The sequence below is a fragment of the Colias croceus genome, chromosome 12 (genome assembly GCF_905220415.1).
Source record: "Colias croceus chromosome 12, ilColCroc2.1".
NCBI classification, from domain to species: domain Eukaryota; kingdom Metazoa; phylum Arthropoda; class Insecta; order Lepidoptera; family Pieridae; genus Colias; species Colias croceus.
In genome coordinates this window covers 5,788,029-5,810,211 of record NC_059548.1, presented here as the reverse complement: position 1 = coordinate 5,810,211, position 22,183 = coordinate 5,788,029, and the positions used below count along the sequence as shown (strand labels likewise).

Here is a 22,183-nt window from a genome sequence, read left to right as displayed (position 1 = left end):
ATATGAATTTAACGTAAAAAATAAAAAATTAATCAAATAGGAAATATTATAAAGTAAATTTATACTATAATAAGCTGTTGTCCATATTGACAAAATAGACAAACTCGTTTAAGTTCCTAAATTCAAAAAGACTTGCATTCGGATTTCGGACTAATAAAATCTAAATTATTTTCAAATGAAATGCAAACGGCAAATGTTTTGAACTCCGAAGTTTCGAACTTGGTAGTTATTTGAGTCTGAATAGTAAATAGCTTAGGTAAATAGTTAGTCGATTTTACAATTGTAAAATAAAACGAGAAAACTAAAGCTCGCTGTGATCCAACAGCGACCGCATACAACGTTGTAATTTAAAATAAAATGCACGATAATAAAATGACTTGCGAGACACAGCGGTAGGGTTGGGGGGCGCTAGGAGCGCGGAGCCCCTCTACCCGCCTTCGCCCCGCATTGCCCGTATTCAAGCGAGAGGCGACAGCTAGCCAGCTGCGCGTTCGTCTTTCTTGCTTGTGTTTTTCGGATGTCGTATCGGGATTGACGTTTCATTATTATTTTCTAACGTAATAAACAAATAAAGCAAAATTATTCGCATGCGCGTGTGAAAAAGTTTACAGATGACATTATCTTACATTCGGACTCACAACATATTATTGTTTCGGACGTTTTCAAATTGTAATCGTCGTTCCGATGTACGTTACTTGGATACCCAGTGTCTTTTGTCTGTAATAAGAGTGAATAAAACAAAAGTGGTGTTATTTTAGTTCGTTCCTGTCAGGTACGTCCGTGGACAAGAGTGTGATCAGTGATTGTTGTCGTGGCCGGTTTCCGTTGAGGAAACTTTCATAACGTGCATATTTCTGTGGGTAATGCTTTCCTAGCGAATGCGGGCCCAGCCTGCACGCATTCTTTGGGGAAGCAAGTGCCGGCAATAAGCATTTTACGGTGAGTAAGGCGCGCTTAAGTTCATCGTACTTTGACCCAATATTGTTAAACGTAACCTGTGTATAAGTTCGCATGTGTGACCGATGTGAATCTTAATATATATAAATCTCGTGTCACAATGTTTGTCCTCAATGGACTCCTAAACCACTTAACCGATTATAATAAAATTCGCACACCATGTGCAGTTCGATCCAACTTGAGAGATAGGATAGTTTAAACATGTAGGTACCACGGGCGAAGCCGGGGCGAACCACTAGTATGACTATAGAATTAAAATTATAGCCATACAATAATAACTTCATAGTATGGTCATCCATATAATAATATGAGTACCTAGCCTAAACATTCCATGATATTGAATCTAGTTAAATGAAATTACAGTTATATAGGTACCTACCTACCTGTTGTTAAAAAATGTTTTAGGTATGCATGGATACCCAGTTTCATATAGGTACAGTTACATAGGTATTTATAATAATTCCAGATTAATTTATAATATAATATAGATATTAGGTGGGTGAGTGGTACTTGCTAAATGGTTTTATTAAAATCTGGTTAGAAAAAGAAAGGAAAAAAGTGTCAAGCTTTAAGAGTTCAAGGCTGAATAAATTTCAAATATTTTCAAAGGTAAAAAAACTCCTTGAAGTAGAATATTAGTAAAAATACAGTAACTATTATTGTAACCACTTTTTAGGATAAAATATAACACAAATAGCTACAATAAATAAAATATATCTTCTAATATATAAAAATCAATGCCACTTTTCGTTGTAATTCCATAACTCGAGAACGGCTGAACCGATTTCGATAATTCTTTTTTTATTATATTCCTTGAAGTACGAGGATGGTTCTTATGTAGAGAAAACGTTAATATGTACCACGGGCGAAGCCGGGGCGGACCGCTAGTACTCAATAAATTTCAATCACCTATAAGACTTCAAAATGTGCTCACTGCTCAGTTGTTTTTGAGTTTATCCCTATCAGACACAACCAATTGAGTAGATTGTAAGTGAAGATAATTAACATAATATTATTACATTGCATGTGTTTCATAAAAAAAAATATGAATTATGTTAAAAAAGTTATGTTATAGGTATACAACAATCTTTTAATAAGTTATGTTCTATTTATGAGGCCAACATCATTCAGTATATTTTAGGCATAGCTTCCAAAACCTCTGTTATCATTATATAAATTAAAATTTGAGTTCTGACTCACAATTCATAAGGTAAATTCCCAAATTAATTACACTTATTTTTAATTACTCATCTAAATGTAACAATGAGTAGCAAAATGTATTTAACTATATAATTATTAATTTACTTATAATTCAACTATTATATTAATTTGGTGACATATAATTTGAACATGTCGATCTGTAATTATTGAAACCTCTCCTTTTCCAACAACACATTTTTTAATGTACATGAAGCGTGAAGCTTAATCATGGTATCTTACATAATGTAGTTTTTTATGTAGATTGATTTAAGTATACATAATGGCTTACTGTTTATTTCATAATGATCCATAAGTAAACATCCTCACTAATAAGTAACTATTATAAAGAGGAAACCTTTGATTGTATGATAGCATCAAAACTACAAGCATGATTTTGAAAGTTAAATCAGTGTTAGGGAATTACTTGGTCCCAAGTTAGGTACCTATATAGGCCAATTTTTTTGTTGTAATACCACTGATAAGATTCCAGTATTGCATGTAGAAATAAAATTCCTTATTGCACTCAATAAAACAAATTACAAAGATGAAACACAAAAAAGAACAAGGATACAATGAGAGTCTTATCGCCACGAGTTATTTCTACCAGACAACGATGAAGTAGAGGAAAGTGATAAAGAACTGTCATACGTGTTACTAATTGTTAAATATGAAATTTAATTTACTGTAAGTATTGCAACTCTACAGAAGTGAGATGATGATAATATACTTTTGAGTAATTAAAAAAAAAACCTATGCTTCAATAATTTGTAACAAAAATTCATTAAATTTGTTTTGTGTAACTATTAAAAATTATGTAAATGTAATTATTGTTTCTATAAAATGGGCCCACAAATTCATAAAGTCATTAATTAAGGGTTAAAAGTAAATCCTAGAACAAATTGTTAAGGATCCAATTCAGAGTAAAAGCATAATTACCTTAATTAATATCTGCCATTGCATAATTGTTCCAAGGCCATTACTACTGTGTGTTATTATTTTATTAGGGTCATTCATTAATTTATAATAAGCATTTCCTTTTGAAGCCAATTATACTTACACTAATAAGCTAGTTCTTCTATCTTAATTAAACAATTCTAATGTCATTTAATAATTCCTGGAGTCTATCATCTGTAACTGAAATGAACTAAAATAAAATAAAAAATCTTATGTAGGTACCTAGTATATTTTTATTCTATGAAATAGGGATGGTATGACCAGAATATTCAATTTCTTGCTTGTTTTTTAATTTGTGTTGTTAGTTCTATAATATTTAATTGCAATAGTTAGTGAATATTATTTTTAATAGTTAACATGTGACTTTTTGTTTGCCTTTTTTTAACAAATATTTGGTAATATTTATTTTTTATGTTACTATGTTGTCTTTAAAACAATATGTTATTAAATACTACATATCCTAGTTATATTTAAAACAAACACATTTTTAGGATATGCAACTGTTTACCTAAAACAGCTGATTGAATCTGTATAACATTTGACACACATTATATCATGTTTGCCATTTCCTTGGCCATTTCATAGATTCGCACATTGACAATCAGGGTGCCATAGGAATAATGATAGTATATGGAATAGTTCATAGTATATGGAAGCGAATCTGAAATAGTATTTGAAATAATTATTTAATACAACAAAATAAAAATAAGAACTAACTAATAACTATGTACAGTACTCCAAAATTAATAATGCGCATGCAAATCTTCGCTAATTGTCGTATTTCCAAAATGTGTTTCATTTGACTAAACAAATTTTACTAAATTATGCATGAAGGAAATGCATTTAACCACTCTATATACATATCATCTTCGGAAGCTCCGGGAATATGACAGTTACTGAACTGTGACGAAGATTTCTATGCGCATTATCACTTTTGGAGTACTGTATGTAATATAATTTTTGAATTAACCATGTTAAAGTGATTTAAGGAGTGGAACGACTGCCAGTAAGTAGTTTATATGGGAACTTTGTACATTAAATTAGAAGTAGAAATGAGAAGTAGAACAAACATTTACCTATGATATTATTCAAGAAAATTCTCTTTAATTATTCTGTTGTAATTCTTAATTAGTGACTAGACTTTAATGTTTTCTTTCCATGTTCTTTTTACAGATATTAACTATGATGTTTTAATTCATGTCAATGAAGTATTTAATCTAACTAATTAATGTTGTGTGAATTTATTAATTAGAGGTTAAAGTCCAGGATCTTAATAAACATACAGATACACAGCTGTAATATTTATGTGGGTTATGTTAAATAATATTCATGTTGGTTTTGTGAACTAAAATTTTTGTTTACACCTTTAATGAAAATAGTAATACATATTACTTGCCAAATTCCTTGTTTTCTTCTAAAAGTATTAGTAAATACAACATAAATTTATGTTTATTGATCCAAACAAACTTGTTAAATATATTGAAGCAACTCACATTTTTACCGTGGTACAAGGAAGTAATCTTTCGGGACAACAAATAATGATCTTTGATGAAGAACTATGTTATGGAATTATGATTGAGCAAGGATTTGAATTTTCACTTTCTCAGTTACTTACAACTATGTTATTAGGTTCATTTAGAGTGGTTAAGATGAAGATGGGATTGTGGTCAGTACACTACATGTCTAATGGTTTATTAAGCTTTAAAACATAGTTTCAATAACACTGCCTCTATGGTTTCTATATTAAAAAAAAAGAAAACTTGCGTTGTAAACATACTGCTTGAACAAAATTTTCCAAATTATTTTCATTTGTATGCTAGACTTTACTAAGACACCAAGGTACATAATATAATATGAATACATAATATATAATATAGATGAGATTATTTGTCTGGATAAATTGCTATTTTATAGGCCTGAAACTAAATGATATTTTTTTTTGCTACCACTATAAACTTTTAAGTGAGATTGTATTGTACTAAACAGCCAATGAGTAATAAAATATTAAATGGACATGTTTACTAATCTTATATTTGTTTGCTATACAGGGAAGCAGGAGGTGTGGGTGGCGGGGCCGGCAGCGGCGGGCTGCTGGCCATGAACGCCACCCAGGTGCAGTGCGAGCCCCACGACTCAGTTGTTCTCATTAAATGTAAGTCATTTCTCCTATATGATATTAGCTGCGTCTGTGACGTCATTTGTGTGAGTTCTAATTGCTTTGTTTGGATAATATACTGATTCTGGTATATGTACTTAATGTAGTTCATGAATGTAGGTATATTATGTTGTAGTGAGCTGTGAGTTGTTGCAGTTTCTCTGCAAAAAGTAAACAAACTTGTAATAAATTCTTTATAGGTATTATAAATTATTGGAAATATCTAGACCAATATGCTTCATTCATTGATTTCATTATGATTGAGATTTGATTATTGATGTAGATAGAATCGTTGACTTGATATGCTTTACTGTTCATGTAAAATAGAAATCATATTTCTTAAAGTTATTTTCTTGAGTAAAATGATGGATGACTTATTTCTTGGTAATAAAATATAAAGAGTGTGTAATGTGTATTTAAAATAACAGTTCAGGTATGAACTCTCACAATTAATTGGCCATTATCCAGTTAATTAAATTACGTCGTAAATGTCACGCAAATTTCGTGATAAATTTGAACAGTTTAGTGCTGTACAAATTATAATTGAATGGTTAATCCATTTAGTTTAACAGATTACGATGGTAACTCTGTTAGTAGGACAGAATAATAGTTTGTTATAACTTATAACGTAAACGATATAACTATCATAAATTATAACGACCTAGAATGTTACTCTGAATGTGTACAATGATATTAGGTATGTTACTATTGGCCATTTGTTTAATGTACAACTGGGAAAACATTAAAAATATTCATAAAAACTATCACCACTAACCTAATAACCCGGTATGTTTTATAATTGCAATTTGCAATAACAAATAACTACTTCCCGAATCGATAATTCGTTGTTGAACATATGGTTATGCTAAATAATAGTAATGTTTACGAAAACATGGCCCAAGTTTCCAAAGAATTTGCTTGAATCAATAAAACGATCAGCGAGCGAAATATCCAGACTAGTATGAATTCGAAGATTCGATTACGATAGCGGTTACCAGGAATAGTTGCGTTTGTGTTTATATTTGTCCTCGAAAGCTCTCCCGTTGCGCACACGCGTTTAATTAATGCGGGAGCCGAGCATTTACAATTAACCATGCCTTAATAACTGCTGTACTCGTGCGCAAATGTTCATTTTCGTCGTCATAGTTTGTTGGTAGGCAGAATAATTGACGGTGTTAGTCAGCAATTATGGTAATCCGGCTTAGTCCAAAAGCGACTGTGCAGTGTATTGCACGCAGCGAACGATGCATTTCTCGGTTAGTGATAGTATTGTGAGAAAGTTATACTGTGTTCCGTGCCGTGTACCGCAATGCAGTTTACGTTGGTTATCGTTGTAAACAAAGTTAAGCTATGTCCGCTCACCGAGGAGCCGCTCAAACAAATAGGTACGTATCGACCGGTCATTATATCGATACTGTTTTATATGTACGTATTGCGGTCGTGAATGTGACTCATTTATTGGGGTTATTCATTCATGAATTTCCGATTGATAGTAGGTACATTGACGAATAAGTTTTTGATAAAATTCATTCATAAAGCATAGTTCTTGCTTACAGCTTTATTGGTTATCATTGAACTATAATAATTACTACTGTTCACAGTATATAAAAAGTGTTCTAATATTAAAGTCTTATTTACATATTATCCTTGTAACGATTATGTAAAATTGTATTTATTTCTTAGTATTGAATTATATTATTTATTTCTTGTATTCAATTCTTGAATTTCCTTTCGTTTTCGTATTCTCTACACGTGTCTAAGGGTCAACGAAATGAAGCAACCAATTCATTTATATTGTAAGTGACGTTCGTCATCTGAATAAATGTAATTGAACAATTTCTAACAACCCATTGCCCTTACACTGGTACCTACACGACGATTTCATAACACAGCTGTAGATTATTGTTAAGAGTCATTAATTAAATTCAGTATATTAAATCTACTGAATATAAATTGTTCAATTTTGATGTAGGACCTGTGCAGTGTGCTTCATGGACTTCTTACGAGATAGGTATTATGAAAGTCTTTTGAATGGCAATTCATTACAAAATTACTAGGTATATATACTATATATACAAAGGTACTTATTAAAATTTTAAATATTCAATATGAGAATTATGGTCGAGTTATTCATAATTTCAATGAGAAAACCCAATCCAACAAAATAGAGCTTTCATTTCAATTGTACACTCACAGTGTTTCAGCTTTCGTAAAATTATCATATGTTTTTTATTTGTTACTCTTTACTCTTTTAATGAAAACAGCAGCAGACAAATGAATTATTTCCTGATGCAGATTTTTTGTTTGTCACACTCACCTTCTTTCCTGTTAATTGACAAATATTACGTTTTACTTGAAAATACTACTCATTGTGGTTGGGTTGTTTTTGCTTCATACATTTCCAACGTCAGAAGATTATTATGGTGACGTCAAGAAGTAAACTTTGTAATAATATAACGTAATGGCACCGAATACCGACCACTGATTGATACGGCTAAATGAATCCTTTAAAAGATAAATTAAATACTCTAGAGGTCATAGAAAAAATGATATTATGAAAGATTACGAACTTATATTTTAAAATATGCACATAATTGTATTTCATAATGGCTTTTTATAACCTAAATTTGGATTTTAACTGTCACGACTGGAAATTAACTGAAAGCACCATTTTCCGACCGACTGAGTACAAATACACGTGTTTCCGACCACTGAGTAGCTAGATTCCGACCAGTCAAATATTTTCTACTAAAATCAACTTTATGATAATAGAAATACAATGTAAATTCGTAAAAACCCGTTTCGTCTTTTCACTGCATCACGCGGGGACCGATTTCGATAATTCTTTTTTTATTTATTATATTACTTGAAGTACGAGGATGGTTCTTATGGAGAGATATTTTAAATATGTACCACGGGCGAAGCCGGGGCGGACCGCTAGTTTTAAATAATATTTGAGCATTTATTATAATAACAAAAACTAACTCTATGTTAGACTGTAGTAGTCTAACATAGAGTTAGTTTTTGTTATTATAATAAATGCATAATATGCCTCACTGGTCATCCACACTAAATTAGAATGTCCCATTGACTACTTTGCCCAATTCTAAAATCCATTTCACCAAAAGTATTATTTCAGCTAATGAGAATACTTCAGCCTCTTTTTTATCACTCATGATGATGACCTGAAATAAACGCATGCAATTTCACTCAAGCACAGCGCAAGCAAAAGCAACCCAGTTGGACGGAAACAGGGAAATATATCGCACCTAGATTCCGACCAAACCTAAATTTGCGTAATAAAGCCTCTAAACCGAAATTGATATTCATTTTTAGTTCATTTCTATTTCATATGTACACTTATAAAGATCTCACAATTTCGTAGTTATGCAATTATGTGTCATAAACGTAAAATATAGGGGTTTTAAACCAGACCGGTCTTTGTAAATGAATAACGAAAAAATCAAAAAAGAGCGTCAGTTAAAACGTATATTACAAATAATCCATTAAAGTTAGCATTGGTCGCATACAGGTGTAGTATATAAGCATAGCGTTTAGAATAAATAACTTAATACGAAACCTCCACAAAACAACATGCATAATAGATAATTACCTTCTTTTACAAAGTGCGAAATTCCGTTTACCGACCGATTCGGTCGGATTTCGGAATGTTGTTATTTTGAAAAGCTCCTCATTCCGTCCATAATTATTTGTCCAAAAAAACCTATAAAAACACGCTATCTTTGCATGTATATTTTAAAATTAATAATTTAAAACACCAATAAAACGTTCAAAGTAAATTAACCACAAACTTACCAGAGTATTTAGCGTAAAAATCCAAATGTTTATTTTCACCGTTTTATGTTTTTTTCGCATTCAATTCAATACAAACTACACCCTCGCCTAGCTTTTCTTGGATTGACGAAATGTCGGTTAAAATTTGAAACCCAATTTTGGACAGATGACGTACGATAAGTGATTGAATCGAAAGCCTTCAGTTTCACGAGTGTCACGCGTATTTTAAACGTTTTATCAAATAAAAATCAAAATGGTCGGATAGAGGAGGCTAGTCGGAAACCGGTGCCGTTACGTTATGTATATATAACATTATAAAAGATGGTGATGCCATTGTTCTTATTGAATTTCCGTTCTTAGAAACAGTATGTATTAAACAATGAACTGTAATGTGTACATGTGAGTGAACTTGATATTTTTTGTTTCAATGTCTTTTGAATTCCTTACTAATAATAATCTAGGTTAGACTAAGTATGAAAGTATTTTTTCTTTTAAATCTGTCGATACCATAAATGACTATCGTAACAGTGATTGCTTATCTTAGTTAAATAATCCAATTCGCAAAGGAATCATGTCGACGACACAATTCTTCATGCACGATTGTTTGTCTGCAACGCCCTGTTTGTTGTATTCTTATCTGAAACTTGCAATATTACGGCATGAATCATAATGATCTGGGTTCAAACAATAACTGTGCGAGTGACGGGGCGTGTTCGCGGCGACTCTGATCTCGACCCACTATGTGGAAGATCGCGAGATAGGATCTCCGGTCTCGTTATGTTGTAGAGCTGTCGTGTACTCACTTTTCAAGACTTTACCCATAGTACCTACTACCTACCTAGTTACTCTCTTTTAACTATGTTTTACCGTTCCGATTGGTGCCAAATGTGTTAGCTGAATTCAGTTGTTGTAGATTGAAAAAAAAAAAAAAAAACTTTCGATGTTTGGTAACGTACTTATTCTAAGATCTTACCGATAGCAAATCGATTCGTGTTTCGGACCCGCAATTTCGCTTTTACACGACCCAGAGCGGGCGTGTTTGATCTATACAGGCTATCTGAACGTTGTTTGTTTTCGCATTGTTTGCCCTCCATGTTGCGTCTATCTATTTGATACTATTCGCCTTCAAAAAATTTCGAAACGCTGTAGATAGTATTAGGTACCCAGTACTTTTGGCCTTACAAAATTTCGTTATGGTCACGCCTTTGTATAAAACTAATTAAAGCATTTTGTTTGGACTAATTGAAATTGCAACGGAAATATCTGAAATGTTTATAAAACTATCGGTAAACTATGATCAAGCAAAACGTTTATAACTTTGTGTAAAGAATTCTCTATCTTATCACTGCATCTAAAATCTAAATAAACTATTTCTAAATTAAGCACTGCATATTATATTGTAAAATATACCACTAGTGGGTCAGTATGATTTACTACATATATTTAAAATGGCGTTATCTATAGATTTTAGGTCAGGATACAGACGGCTTAATCTCATGATAAACTGAAAGAGGTACCAACAGTGACGTTTTTAGGGCGATGAATTTTGTTTTATTTTCAGAATCGAGATATCATTTGTATTAATTAACTCGTGAGTAGGTACAATAAATTCGATTCGTGATCTTGATCTAACTATATAATAATATGTTAAATAATAAATATATTTTTTTTGTTGTAAGCAACATAATGAATCGTGTAGTACCTATGTTGCATGTCATTACAATATTATGTAACAAGAGCCACCTATAATTATGTACCTAATGTTATGTTTGTTTCTGTAATTATCTTAAATTAAAATAATTTAGCGACATCCTTGCGAGACAATTTTAAAATCAATCAGGCTAAATACCTACCAACTAAGTAACATAATATGTATTATATCAAACAAATAATATTGTTGTTAACGAATATTATTAATTAATAATTATTATCAATCAATTTATTATCACATATACATCGGTAAATATTTGAACTGTCGCGTATCCACGATGTACAAACAATGTAATCATCTGATTAAATACTTTACGCGCTACCAAAAGAAATATTTTAATTAGTTTCCAAGCTAGTTTCATATTCCTTCATTCTAAAATAGCTACTCAACGTAAAAGCTAGTTTAAATAATGTTTATCGGTGCAATTCATATTTATTACTTTTTAATTAATTCGTTTATAAACTTTCCTATTAAGCAGTGTCGTATTTGATGCCCATGTTCATTTGATCTTAGTGTGTTTGTATGTATCGGCGATGTGTGGGCCTGTGTGTGTGTGTTTAACAAAACGTCATATTGTGTTTAGTGATACCTAATGATGTATAGCGTTAACATGTGTGTATATTGTTCAGAGTAAAGATCATAGCTATGAACTTAGGGGCAAGTTGTTACATAACAAATAGATAGTGTTCCTGGAACATCTCGTATTGTGCTACATGTGAAATAATGAAACATTCGAGAAAGTGTGATAGAATATCAAAATTTAAACACAAGCTGATAAAGAAGTGTAAAAGTATGTATTCTTGATTAATTTGTTTTAAATGTTAACGATAATTGAGATAATTAATACCTACTAAACATCATTACTTAATTGAGTATTTTAACGTGAAATTTTAAAAATGTCGCGTTGCTAAAACGTGGTCTCTCCACCCACGCTAGTCTTCAAGGACTTACAACTTGTGTTTCGAGGCGAAACAAACTCATAAATTGCTTGAACTATAACAGCGTTCAAAGTATACATTGACTTACATCGTATTCATAATGTATTTTTCTTGTTTTGCTCCAATGGAAAGGGACTAGGGTAAGTCTCATCTTACTCTATGATTTCGTAATTTTAGTAGACGTTAGATGTTGAACTTGCTAGTCGAAATTGAATTTAGTTTAATTTTAGGTTAATTTGTACCGGCTCGGAATAAGATATCTGTCATATGTGCTTAGAGTAAAAGCACACGTATTATATATACGATTAATCAATAATGGAATGTAAGCAGTGCTTAATTTACCTTCGATATTAGTAGATTTATAGTACCCAGTACCTAAATACTCAGCTACAGTAACCATACAGCTAATTTTTATAATGAACCATAACGAACATACCTACTACATATACCTTTGTTGTCACTCGACAGCATTACAGGAATTGTGTAAAAATAAAATTGTAAATCTAATGCAAATTTTTCATTCATCTCATTATCTATGCAGTATTTTGAGTAAACACTAGGTGCGTTCCGATGTACCTCCAATAGGTAATGTGATTGCTAAAATTATGTCGTTTCACAGATGAACATCGATCAGCCGGTGGTAGCTGGGAGGAGCCAGTGAGCGCGGTGCGGAACGCGCCGCTCCGGCGCTCGCAACGCCTCAACAGCACTCTGGACTCCCGGTATGTTGAACTGAATATTCTAATATTGAAGGAGGTTTAAAAACGTTTAAAAAGGTTTTTAAGTTATTTCTGTAAGATTAGATAACTCTTACAAGGTGGTGTCGAGGTGAACTAAAATCATTGATTGCGTTGTGTTTTTGTAAACATTTTTACAAGTTTTTGTTCATAAGATCTCATAATGTTTATTTACACAGTTTAGTCATATATAAAGATTCTGTAATCTGTAAACATATTAAGTTGAAATTTAGGTCGCTGTAAAATTGAATGCTTTTAGAATATTATAATAAACCTAATATGTTGTAGTGTACTACATACTGTATTGTGTATTTAACTAATTCAATGTTAAGTTTTTAAACTGTACAAATAATATATTGAGGCTTCTGAGGTTTATATATAACCATTCTTCAGTTAATAAAGGCAGTGCGTTGCCTTTAACAGGGTTATCGAACTTGCGTTTAACTTGATTCGGACTTGAGCAATTTTGATACGGAATATTTTAATTGTGCAAAATACAATAATTGAAATAACCGTCTGGTTGGTATTAATTATTAATTACGCGTCTTCTTACAACTTATGTTAGGATAAGCTTTCGAGTATTAAATTCGTGAAGATAATTACAGATCTGAGACAGAAAGATCGAGCCAAGCAACTTATTTTAACGATCGATTCGTAGTAACAATTTAGTTTTGAATAAATGCCTTAATCCCTACAAAGTGAAAACAATGTATTGACTCAACACTGGGTTAAAATCAAACGAAGGAAACAAACGCAGAGCCTGTCTAAGCTAAGTATGATTGATGACCATTCCGAAATTAGAACCAATTCCCTTCAATAGGGGAGGTTAAAGTGTACTTCGTTCTTGCTATTCCCTTTTTTGTTCTTTATAACCAGATGGTTTCAAGTATTTGAGCCCATGTTGAAAATTATCGAAGATCATTTGAATAGGAAGGAATCCGCAGCCATCTTATATATTTCTATGAACTCTTTCATTTAACTCGATTGCGTCATAGTATTTTAATACATATTACCTACATTGCTTCTACAGTCCATATTTTATAGATGCTATTCTTCTGCAAGAAACACTAAATACGCTTGTGAGAATCGTTTATAAGGGTGAATTAGTGAATATTTTCTTAGTAATAAATTGTCGTGATATTTAAATCTTTGTTGTTTTATGCATGAAATTAAAAGTAATATGTGATGGTGTTAATTGACTCAGTAAGTTAGGTATTCATATTAGTTAAAAAGTAACGTTGGTAAGTTGTGTTTTAAAATTTGATAACGGTAAAAATTAATTAAGCAGAGACAGTTAAAAACTTAAAATAAGTTAACTACGAATTAAGTAAAGGTGCTGTAGAATTTAGAAATATGTTACTTAAATTGCTGTTCAGCTTCGCATAATTAGACATCTAATTAGAAATTCAACGATTGATGGTAAAATTTCGAATTTGTCGCACATTGGAAAGTATCATTACTACAACGATATTGACAGCGAAATCTTTCTAAGCTTTCTTCTTTCAAATTAACTATAAATATATTGTTAAAAGTTAATAAAGAATTATAATGTTTCGAATATATGAATTATAATGTAGACCGTATACCTACTATAATTCATATATTCGAAACATTAGACCGTATACGAATTTTCGTTTCTGAGAAACCGACATAATGGACTGACAGACTGGCAATCAAGGGGAACCTTTTTCGCGTCCTAATATAATATGTTTAAGGTTATCCAAAGATAAATTGGGAACTTGTTAATATAGAATTAATGTGTAAAACGCGTGCTATGCTATAAAAATGTTAAGCTAAACTGTTAAGGACGCTGTCACAAATCTGCGTTACTCAAATTTAGGTATCTAACGTCGCCACGTGGTTCGCGGGAACATCGCGCTCACGTAAACATAGCGCATTCCATTTTATAGACCATCTTCATACTTGATATTATTTTTTTTTATATTTTTATTGAAATTGATTCCAGAAGATTACTGGGAACTTTAAAAATTCATTTTGTTACTATTATTAGTAGGTACGATCCTTATAAGTATTTTAGTGTATTCAACCAACTTAAAAAAGTGTGACTATTTTACAACAATTTGAATATGAATTGTATTATTGTATACAATATCGAAGCTTTTTAAGAAATGTATAAAATACTTTTTTAAGAATTATTATCATACATAATATTATATGTTACCGGCAATATATTAAACCCGGCATTGTAAGCAATTCTTAGTAAATGTATGTTATTCCGAGAAACAGTCGGAATGAAATAAATTAAATTCGTTACCACACATTCACATTACCTATATCTTTAAATATGAACTTTTCCTAAGTAGCAAACACATTTGCAAATGTGGGTGGTTTTTGGGGTAGCTATTAACCAATATGAGGTCAAAACTAAAATCCAAGATGGCACCGACGAAAATTTGAAATCTTTTCGTCATGGGTGTCATTTTCAAGGAGTTGGAGTAGCTATTTAATAAGTATTAATCAATATGAGGTCAAATCTAAAATCCAAAATGGCGCCGACGACAATTTGACATCATTTCGTCACGGGTGTCATTTTCATGGTTTTTGGGGTTAGCTATTAACCAATATGAGGTCAAAACTAAAATCCAAGATGGCGCCGACCAAAATTTTATATATTTTCTTCATGGGTGTCATTTTCATGGTTATTGGGGTAGCTATTAACGAATATGAGGTCAAAACTAAAATCCAAGATGGCGCCGACGAAAATTTTACATCTTTTCGACATGGGTGTCATTTTCATGGTTTTTGGGGTAGCTATTAACCAATATGAGGTCAAAACTAAAATCGAAGATGGCGCCGACGAAAATTTTACATCATTTCGTCACGGGTGTCATTTTCATGGTTATTGGGGTAGCTATTAACGAATATGAGGTCAAAACTATAATCCAAGATGGCGCCGACGAAAATTTTACATATTTTCGTCATGGGTGTCATTTTCATGGTTTTTGGGGTATCTATTAACCAATATGAGGTCAAAACTAAAATCCAAGATGGTGTCGACGAAACTTTACATCTTTTCGGCATGGGTGTCATTTTCAAGGTTTTTGAGACAGCTATTACCAAATCCCCAATGTAACCGTCGATAATTAGGTATATTTTTCTTACTCCTTTAAAGTAAACTTAAATAAAATAACAAAAACGTTAACAACCACAGTTTTGTAGAAAGTCTTAAAAAAAACAATTTTAAAGAACATTGAAATGCATATTTAGAAATTTAATATAAAACGCAACTCTGTGGCAATCATGTTAATATTCTGACAGATATTAGTAACTTTAAATATTATATTCTTTAAATATATTCGCTAAACTTTATTTAAAATAAAGTTTATCTAAAACATTTAAACGAAGAGAATAAAATAAAAAAGAAAGTGTGTGCCGAGAAAACGTGTCAGGAGTGAAACTTCTTTGGCGAGATTCATAGATACCAAAATCGCCGCCTTGCTCCATAACGCGACAGTATTACCATGACGCGATCTTGAAATTCGACGACCATCTTGGATTTTAGTTTTGACCTCATATTCGTTAATAGCTACCCCAAAAACCATGAAAATGACACCCATCACGAAAAATGTCAAATTTTCGTCAGCGCCATCTTGGATTATAGTTTTGACCTCATATTCGTTAATAGCTATCCCAAAAACCATGAAAATGACACCCATGATGAAAAGATGTCAAATTTTTCGTCGGCGCCATCTTGGATTATAGTTTTGACCTCATATTCGATAATAGCTACCCCAAAAACCATGAAAATGACACCCATGACGAAAAGATGTAAAATTTTCGTCGGCGCCATCTTGGATTTCAGTTTTGACCTCATATTGGTTAATAGCTACCCCAAAAACCATGAAAATGACACCCATGACGAAAAGATGTAAAATTTTTGTCGGCGCCATCTTGGATTATAGTTTTGACCTCATATTCGTTAATAGCTACCCCAAAAACCATGAAAATGACACCCATGACGAAAAGATGTAAAATTTTCGTCGGCGCCATCTTGGATTTCAGTTTTGACCTCATATTGGTTAATAGCTACCCCAAAAAACATGAAAATGACACCCATGACGAAAAGTTGTAAAATTTTTGTCGGCGCCATCTTGGATTATAGTTTTGACCTCATATTCGTTAATAGCTACCCCAAAAACCATGAAAATGACACCCATGACGAAAAGATGTAAAATTTTCGTCGGCGCCATCTTGGATTTCAGTTTTGACCTCATATTCGGTAATAGCTACCCCAAAACTATGAAAATGACACCCATCACGAAAAAAAGCCAAATTTTCATCGACGCCATCTTGAATTGTTTTACCCCACCAATCTATTCAACAACCCATAAAAAAGAGGATCTCAGGCAAGGTAATTTTAAAAACATAATTTTAAATTACAAATAATTGGAATATGAAACTTATACAGTTTACTCATAAAAAGTATCAAATATTTCAAATCACGAAAAAGACAGTGCACGCACAATAATCTTTTTTATTTCGTTTTTATTTTTGGCACGAGGAGCGATACACCCGTCCTTCCAAGAGCGCTTCTGAGCGCGGTCTGACGAACTGCGAGAACAAAATGTATGAAGAAATTGACAAGTATTTTTAATTTAGCTCATTATTGAAATAAAATTTTGATTTAGATTCATAAAAATTACACCATATATAAAGGACTATATATCCCTCAATAAGATATAGTTAAGAAGATAGATTAGGCTCTTAATTTTCCTAAAATGGTACCGGTTTAGACCCCATTTTTTTGCATTTTATGCGTTTATTGTGATGGAAAAAACGTATTTCAGCGACAATTTTGTATGACGTCGTACAATTTTTATAAGATGAACGTAGAGCTGAATATATTATCTTTAAATTAAGATATTACTATGTTCTCACGTGTAATTGCTTTAAGTTAAAATGGTACCGAAAAACAGCGTGTTTTTGTAAAAATACGTTATAGCGTCCTTAAGTAATGAGCTATAAAGTCCAAGAATTTAAATTATCCTTCAATTAAGGATAAATTTTAAAGTAAATTTAAATTCTGGGACAGTTAATTAACGTTAAAAATTTATCTCCATATCATTCAAATGGTAATTTCATTATAAACATTCTTATAAGTTATAACTATTCAAGTCCGGGATCTAAGATTCATAAAGTAATAGACGTGGGCTACTAGGTTCGCTAATTGTTTACAACACTAAAGTATACATTGTGGTAATTTGGCTTCGGCCGCTAATTATCCGCTGACGGGTCCGCGGACGCGGTTCTACCGAATACCCGCGGCCCCGTCTATAAAGCGGCACGGCGGAACACAGTGGAGTTTAGTCGGTAGGTCCCTGCACTCAGCAGGGTGAGTCCGACATAACCCAGGGCTCTTTCCCCGAGTGCCCTGGGTATGCCTAAATGCATTCTCCACTATAAAAAAAAAAGGCCGCTAATTATGATTTCAATAGCCTCACTTTTTGTGACCCAAACCTTGACGCTACACAATATTACGTATTACTCGTCGTTTCTTACAATTTTATATAATTTATTTTGATAATCGTGACTGCACAATTTGAAGTAGCTTTGTAATTATATTTTTTTCTTTCCCAATTTACTTCGGTATATAAACGTAATGAAAGCTCACCAGTGGTATAATATTGCCACCCACAGACAAACAGTTTTTTTATAATGTTTGTTTGGATCAAGATAACCGTAATAATGATATCAGGAACATAAAACAACGATGGATTACGCAATTTCCTCGCGTTACTTATCTTAATAAAAGCTAACGTTAAGCAAAGCGTATTATGCTGGTATCTTTAGTGGTTTCTGCTGTAAGCTCATAATCCTAGTGACATGTATTCTAAGAGCACTTTATAAATGCTTATTTTATTCTCGCCATCAATAGGGTTCCCAAATAATCTTTTTTACGTTAGCTGTGAAAGCTTAAAAGTTAAAACACTTCCTCAGCTTTTATTTTAACTCGTGTTAAAATGAAAATGCTCAAATGTTTATCTTTAATTATTAGTCCTACATTCTTCAGATTTTTCAACCTTAATGAAACTTCGACTAGGTATGGAAACTAGACAACCCATGAACATATAAAAATGTGTACCATATCTATATCCATCCATAGAGCATTCTGATACCAGAAAGCCTTTTCATATCCGCTATTTTCTGTGAAATGCTAGCTCAGCGATCATCAGTTTGTACACTGCATTATCGTCGAATTAAAAGTGCTGCAGCCCTACCAAGTGTTACACACTTCCCTTCCATTGTGCGGTGTGGTCCTGTCGCGCTCGACAATTAGCGACCGACGCCGCGTAGCCAATTAACACAAATTTCCTGTGTACGAACTGCAGGCCAGATGAGGGCACTGCCTCCCTAAGTGATCATTCACCTTTACATCTAATCTAATCCTATGTTAACAGTACACGGCTATTGTTCTGGCGCGCAGCATTTACTTTGGCGTGTTTACGTATTAATTTAAGTAGACTGTAGGTACGTTCGCGGTGACAAGCTAAGGATGTGATTGGGGAAGTTTGAATAAGTGATAAAATAGATTAGTCCAAAGTACGTATAGGAACGATCATGCTGAAAATAAAACTATCCATCACTAGGAATTAAAACGAGCGATAGCAATTAGGCAATTTCCTAGTTTATTTTAATTAAAGCTATAAATAAATTAACAAGTTACATTTCCTACTACTAATTTAACCTTATGTGCAGATAGGTCGTTGAGTTTGAACAATGTCAAACAAATTCATTAGCATTACAGCTAAAGCTATCCCAGTGAAAAGCGTAAAATAATAATCAAGTTCCATATTGCCTTTACCGTTAATAGACAATTGTTGTGGAACCACCGCAGCAGGAGGTCCATTCGCTTATGACGGGTTTCATTTATGCTTATGCGCTTTCCTCGTTGACTCACTTCACTTGACATTTTTTGGGGATTATACAAATTCTGAACTTGTGGACTTACGAGAAAGTGAATGCGTGACCTCTGAGTAATTTGTAAAACACAATATTAACTCAAGAAGAGGCCTTATCGCAAGGGCAAACATGCAACTATCACTGCCTCATATATATTTAGCTGAACAGGGGTAGCGTTTGTGTAAACACGTACAGAGATAGTATTGAAAAAGAATGTCAAGGTTTATTCACTCAATTTGCATGTTTCACTGATAATGATAAATAATTCTGTACTGTTGTAGGTGCGGGATAATTATTCCGGCCCCTATTGTGTTACTTCTGATATACCTGTAATTTTCAAAGACGTAGGCACGAACTGTGACTAAACTGCCACTGCAGTACCGTAATGATTACGATTATTTATGTATTTTTATATGCCATTAATATCAAAAGATAAAATGTATCTTATTTTATTCAGATTTCATCAACCAAGGTATTAATATTTAATACTAAACGAATAAAATCTCAGAAACTATGTAATGAATCATTTGATTATTGTTCTAAGTAACTAGATTATCAGCATTATACATCTAAATAGTCAATAACGATTTAATTTTCACGTTTAGACTGGATCAAGTGAACTATGGTAACGTGGTCAAAGCCTTGAACTACTGTGTGCAACTATCACTAATTTATTACTAAAATACATTTATCCTGTTATTTCAATTGGCGTGGGAATCGATATTCGCACATGTTTGTGATACTAACCGTCCAAATGTATACCTACACAAAAAGCCATATCCGATCTTTGTTTACATACATGCTGTGTTAGAAGACCTATGGACTATAAAGATACATTAAGAAAAGTTTATTTCTAGCGGAACTGATAAAGAATAATATAAGTAGGACTATTAAAATAAGAAACGAGATAATAAATGTTAAGTCACCTTCAACCGAATTCAATTTGTTTTATAATAAAAACTTCGTTGTAAATTAGTCGTATGTTGTGTATAAGGCGATAAAAAGTCGAGGAAGATGACCTCTACTAACACTTAAGATGTGATAAAACAGTAAAAATAAAATGAATATGCTTAATTTTTTATTTAAAAGGAAATTATATTACAAGTGTACGCAATAAAAAATACGAAATTCAACATTAAAACCAAATTCATTTTAAACTTTGCCCCCAGTGTTTGTATAAATAATTCGACTAAAGTTAGTTTGCTCCCAAAACGCGATCTATGATATGACTAAGATATTTGGAACTAAAACCATCTGTGTTGCAACAGATGGTAGCTCTTGATAGAATGTACGCTCAACTATAACTATGGAACATATTTTATACATGTTAGTGTTTGTGTTATGACAAGCGCTATAGGTCATGCCATTCAGATAACACGATGAGCCTGCAGACAGTACGCCGTCTGTTTCGTATCTCATTACCTACAATTGAGTTTAAATACGTTGAATAACTTCGTCCAAAGAATACCACATAAATCAGCCACGATGTGCGCTATGAATTTGTTGCACTTTGACACTTAAAATAAGACAATAGATATCATTTTTGAACAAATTATTAATATGTACAGTTTACTGCAGTACCATTTTGAAAAGCTATTTCGTGTGACAATCCAATAGAGCGTGGGCGATTCACACCACTTAACAGTAAATGTTCTCCCAAGGTTTCACGAAACTTGCGACATAGAATTTATTAACCTGTCTTCAATTAACATTTTGAACAAGTAACATTTGATAAAACAGTTATTATCTTTTAATACGTGATTAAAATGTACCTAATATTTCTGAGAAATATAATATAGGTAGCTTAGTATGCTAGATTTAATAATTTTTATTCATAGCTCGCAAGTCTGAAGTCTAAGCAATAAGCGTTTTATTAACCTTGGATGATGTAACTTGTCTCTTTAGTATTCAACTTAACTCATCGCATGTATGAGGTGTGTATGAGTGATTGGAATAATATTTATGATTTAATTTTTCAAAGTAATAATAATAAAACCTCTTCACATTTAATTTATTATTGGTCAGAATTGTTATATTCTTGTCGGTAGAAACAATACGCCAAGACATTTCTGTTGCATTGCGTATTGTAATGAAAATTTAGTTTTTGGCACATGTACATTGTACATTATTTATACGACATTATAGTGTTAAAAATACATTGTATACGATTATGAAGACGTAAATACATAAAGTTAATTCCTAATTAGGTTATACATATTATGTACATTTATATAAAATTATTTTATTTCTAACGATGACGAATTGCAATATGCTTATGGATTTTTAAAGATTTCTATCGTTATGCTATATTGTTGAGCAGGATCGAATATATTCGTAGGCTGAACAAACTCATACATATTATGTCTACTGTGTATTGTATGAATTTATCATGTGTGCATATTGTTATGTCAAGAATCGTCAGCTTCTTTGTTTAGTATTTTGTCAAGATAATTGCTTCATTGTCATATTAATGTGTTGATCGATTAGTCAATACGTCCTTGCGTTTATTTTCAAACATTGTTTGATTGCTTTGGCAATGATCACATCGTTTGTTATATGATTTAGTACCATGTAAATATTGTTAACGATTGTGCGAAAGCAATTGTGCCTAGTGCTTCTGGTATTCGTATGCATATCTAAATGGAACAATAAAGCTGGTAGATGTGTCATTGCGTATGAGATATTAAGCTGAGACTATTATTGTTATGGTATATTTTATGGTATAGCAATCGAGGCGCTTGATGATAATTGCGTTTAGAAAAATGAATATTATTACAGTATTTTAAATAACATTAATATGTATGTTGATATATTA

General features: G+C 32.2%; 1 protein-coding gene across 3 annotated transcripts in view; it reads left to right on the top strand.

Annotated features, from left to right (window-relative positions):
* Window positions 1–467: 467 nt before the first annotated feature.
* The window catches only part of LOC123696073 (rho guanine nucleotide exchange factor 10), a 41,493-nt gene continuing 19,777 nt past the window's right edge, over window positions 468–22,183 (top strand). Inside the window, exons 1-3 of one of the 3 annotated variants that reach the window (XM_045642076.1) lie at window positions 468–939; window positions 5,160–5,263; window positions 12,330–12,432. In XM_045642076.1, coding sequence (XP_045498032.1) covers window positions 5,209–5,263; window positions 12,330–12,432 — 158 coding nt within the window. In that variant the 5' untranslated portion in view covers window positions 468–939; window positions 5,160–5,208. Of the gene's footprint in view, window positions 940–5,159; window positions 5,264–6,525; window positions 6,652–11,416; window positions 11,563–12,329; window positions 12,433–22,183 lie in introns of those variants that run through there. The other 2 variants (XM_045642074.1, XM_045642075.1) reach the window with 2 other exon arrangements.